This window comes from Haliotis rubra, unplaced genomic scaffold, assembly GCF_003918875.1.
Source record: "Haliotis rubra isolate DU_JTF1 unplaced genomic scaffold, ASM391887v1 Scf561, whole genome shotgun sequence".
Classification (NCBI taxonomy): domain Eukaryota; kingdom Metazoa; phylum Mollusca; class Gastropoda; order Lepetellida; family Haliotidae; genus Haliotis; species Haliotis rubra.
Genome location: NW_025767259.1, coordinates 77,484 through 81,387, shown reverse-complemented (window position 1 = coordinate 81,387; position 3,904 = coordinate 77,484). Strand labels below are relative to the sequence as shown.

The following is a 3,904-nucleotide window of genomic DNA, read 5'->3' as shown; positions in this document are numbered from 1 at the left end:
CGATCGACGGAATGGGTAGCGCGGCTACCTCAAGTGGTGTCGGCTATCAACCACGAAACCACTCGGCTCACCGGCAAGAAACCGGCCGACGCTATCAAACTGAAATCAGTGACGGCCGAACCGGCTGCACCATTGCATGGGAAGGAGAAACAGATACCCGACCGGGCCCCGATTTCTCGAAACAAACTTAAGTCTGTTTTCAGACTTAAGTCTGAGTTTTTACTCAAATTTGACAAAAACTCAGCAAAATGCATTTCTCAAACAAAACTGAGTTCGATTTTGGACTCAAACTGAGTTGACAATTTGAGTTTGGTAGGGAGGTGACTTAAGTTTTTTGTTGATCACAAAATGGCGCTGATAAATAGACGTAGACGCCGTAGAGCGAAACGTAAATCCACTTTGAGTAGATCATTAGTTGACAGACAGAACCCTCTCGAGGTTATGTCACAAGAGGAGCTCTTTCTGCGGTTCCGTTTCCGTGCTGAGAGTATTTTATTTATTGTTTCACTTGTTTGCGGGAAACTTCGAGCGGTGTTCAAACCGAAGCAACCCACTACCTGTCTTAACGCAAGTTCTAGTCACTCTGGCGTTTCTTGGCCACTGGGTCTTTTATTCATTAATCGCCGATAATGATGCGACCATCTCCACCTCATCTGTGTTTCGGTCAGTCAGGGATGTATGCTCTTGTCTCATTGAACATCTCCGGCATTTCATACGTATGCCAAGCGGACAAGATGCCGACATGACCAAGAAACAGTTCTTTCAAATTGCAGGTGAGTGTATTTGATTGCTTTTACCTTCCTTTCGTAGCAAAGCTCATTCTAGGTCAAATAAAGGGGGGCTACTCTCAATCTTGTCATTTCTAGTTCCGATGAACCGAGATGTAATCATGCATAAACGAAGAGACTCGTATTACAAATCCCCGTAAGACCCACTGACATAACGATATAGCAAATGTGGGAAAAAATTAAACATTAGAGACATATCCCATACGATATGATAAAAATATATTTTTATAAACTTGAAAAGAACCAGAAATATTCCTTGATGTACTTTTTAAAAAACACACACCCAAAACTGAATGATACAATAATGTCTATATAATAATTGTATAATATATGAATTTATCAAAAAAATGTGAATTATGGAAAATGTACTTTTCAGGATTCCCCAATGTTCTGGGATGTGTGGATGGAACATTCATCCGTTTAATGGCACCATCTGAGAATGAAGCAGACTATTTGAACAGGAAAGGCTTTCATTCACTCAATGTTCAGGTAATATGTTTGTTTACTAATCACTACTTTTCTCATGTACAATGCATGAAATTACTTTCAGCATTAAAAAAAACATATTTCATTACCTATGCTGTTACCACCAAAATGTAGATTATCACCATATCAATTCTTCTTAAGTCACATTTGAATTTTGCCCTATTCCTCACCACATTGGTAGAATGTGTGAAGCCCAATTCTGTTGTCCCCTGCCATGATATTGCTCGAATATTGCTAAAAAGCGCTGGCATAAAACTAAACTCCGTCACTTGTATGCTCAAATGTAAATCCAAAACAGTCAAGACCAATGACCTACTGATTTCAAATAATAATTGTTATATTAAGCTGACATAGTACTACTTTTCAGATGATATGTGATGCGAGATACAAATTCATCAACTGTGTTGCAAAGTGGCCAGGGAGTGTCCATGACAGTCGCATCTTCAGAGACAGCTGAATCAGCATTGCGTTTGAAAATGGTATAACTTCATAGAGCAACTGTAATAACATAACTTCCACTGTATAAACAAACAAAATACCAAATGACACTGTTTGAAGAACACAGTTTATTTAATAACTCTTGAAGAGTTTTTTTCAAACAAAATATTAATTGTGGTTCTGTTCTTCTTAATTAATAGTAGGTACATTTTATATATGAACATAGCTTTTTACTGAAGATGAGGTACAATATTAGGTACATCCTATGAAGTAGTAAGGTGTATGACTTTGGATGCCAGGACACATTGATACATCAATGCATCGATACTTTTTCTAAGGCAATACAATTATCGATACATTGACAATTGTATTGATATTTATGTTTAAAAATATTGGTTTAAATATTATAAATATTTACATTTATCAATTGTATCATGTTTTTTTATGTTCGAGGGTTATAAAAGATTATTTTTCATGCACATAGATGGGAAATTAGAACTTTTTATCTCTAAGAATCAAACATGTTGATCTTTTCATGGACAATTTTTTCAACATTAATGTTCAAAATGTTACTAAATTTAAGCAATAATGCCACGAAAGTGGGTATTGTATTATGTATTGAATCATGACATGGGTATCAGGTTACATATCGATTCATGAAACTTATGTATCATTACATCCCTATGTAAGACATCGTTTCCATTTACTTACTATATTTAACAAAAAGAACACCTGTTAGACTCTTGGTATGTTTTATATGATAAAATGTTAGAAGCTTAGTTATGTTTCCTAATAGTGTTGGGCATTGGTTAGAATCTCTTAACTGATGATTGGTTCATTACAACCAATCAATCATCGAAAATATTTGGTTAGCGTCATTATTCAAATTTTCCTGGATATGTTTGTTAATGCACAAAAAATAGAGTAGAAAACATGTAGTTCTTATACATTTTTTAACTAATTGCACAAAATGCATTTGCAAATGTCACATCTTAAAAGGATGACTTGTATGTTAGGAACATTATTTTTCTTGAGTTTTTATAATAAATTCAGTCATGACTTGAAACGAGCTGGAAGTGCTTATGAAATGTAACAGACAAAACCAACCTTGTAAAAAATAATGTTAATGCAAACAAATGTTCCAAAATTGTTAATGTTTGATTATGAGAAAACATTGATTGCTTGGTCGTTTAGTCATTGCGACCAATATTCGATTATTTCAATTAATCGGACCACCACTATTTTTTACTTAATTTTATTCTTCCAGCTCTAAATACTAAGCTTTACTCTCAGTCTTAACTACAGTAATAACAACACTGCATGCTTACAACACTCTTTGCTCCAGCCCTTGGCCATTTCAATTTTTACACTGATAGGCTAAGCTGGCCACAGTTTAACTACAATGTTAAAGATTTTAAACTCACTTGCTCTCTCTTACTTCAGAAGGAAAGATTAATAGCCATAGGATTTCTTTTCTTATTTTCATATGTTTCATGTTTGCAAATTTACATAGGAATGTCAACAGAACCATCCACACAGATTGTGATTTGTTATATGTTATAGGTACCTACAAGGGATTACTGTTGGGAGACTCAGGATATCCATGCAAGTCCTACTTGATGACACCATTCCTAACCACATCATCCCATGCTGAAGAGAAATATAACAGAAGTCACAGTAGAACCAGAGTTTTGATTGAGCAGAGTTTTGGAATTTTGAAAAGGAGATTTTCTTGTTTACATAGTGGATTAAGGACAACACCTCAAAATGCCTGCAAAATAGTAACTGCTTGTGTCATTCTACATAATATTGGCATTGATAGAAAAGATATACATGTAATAGATGTTGAACAGGTTGATATTGAGACAAATGCAAATGTCAGTGTCCATATAGCTGATGACTGGACTGGTAACAATGTTCGAAAACACTTGTGTCAGCAGTGTTTTAGTTAGATATTCCATTACAGCTTAAACAATATATCTCATGAGAACATTCTGTGTTTAACATATTTGGTCAAGTAATGAATAGAAATGTACATTATCAGAGAAAAACTTAAGACAGATTATCTCCCTTGATTAACAATTACGTGTCTGAATATTAGTCATTTTTAGCAAGATAACTACATCAAAACATCATTCTATGCAGTAAAGAGAAAATTTCATCCATAAAGTTGTATGTTTCATTTTTGGCAC

The 3,904-nt window shown here is 34.7% G+C and overlaps 1 protein-coding gene across 1 annotated transcript; it reads left to right on the top strand.

Moving 5' to 3' along the window:
* Positions 1-1,108: 1,108 nt before the first annotated feature.
* On the top strand, positions 1,109-3,664 carry LOC124254066 (putative nuclease HARBI1). The gene is given in 3 exon segments (XM_046687916.1): positions 1,109-1,277; positions 1,642-1,753; positions 3,276-3,664. Coding segments are annotated over 3 exon segments (660 nt in total). The 5' UTR covers positions 1,109-1,118.
* The last annotated feature ends 240 nt before the right edge of the window (positions 3,665-3,904 follow it).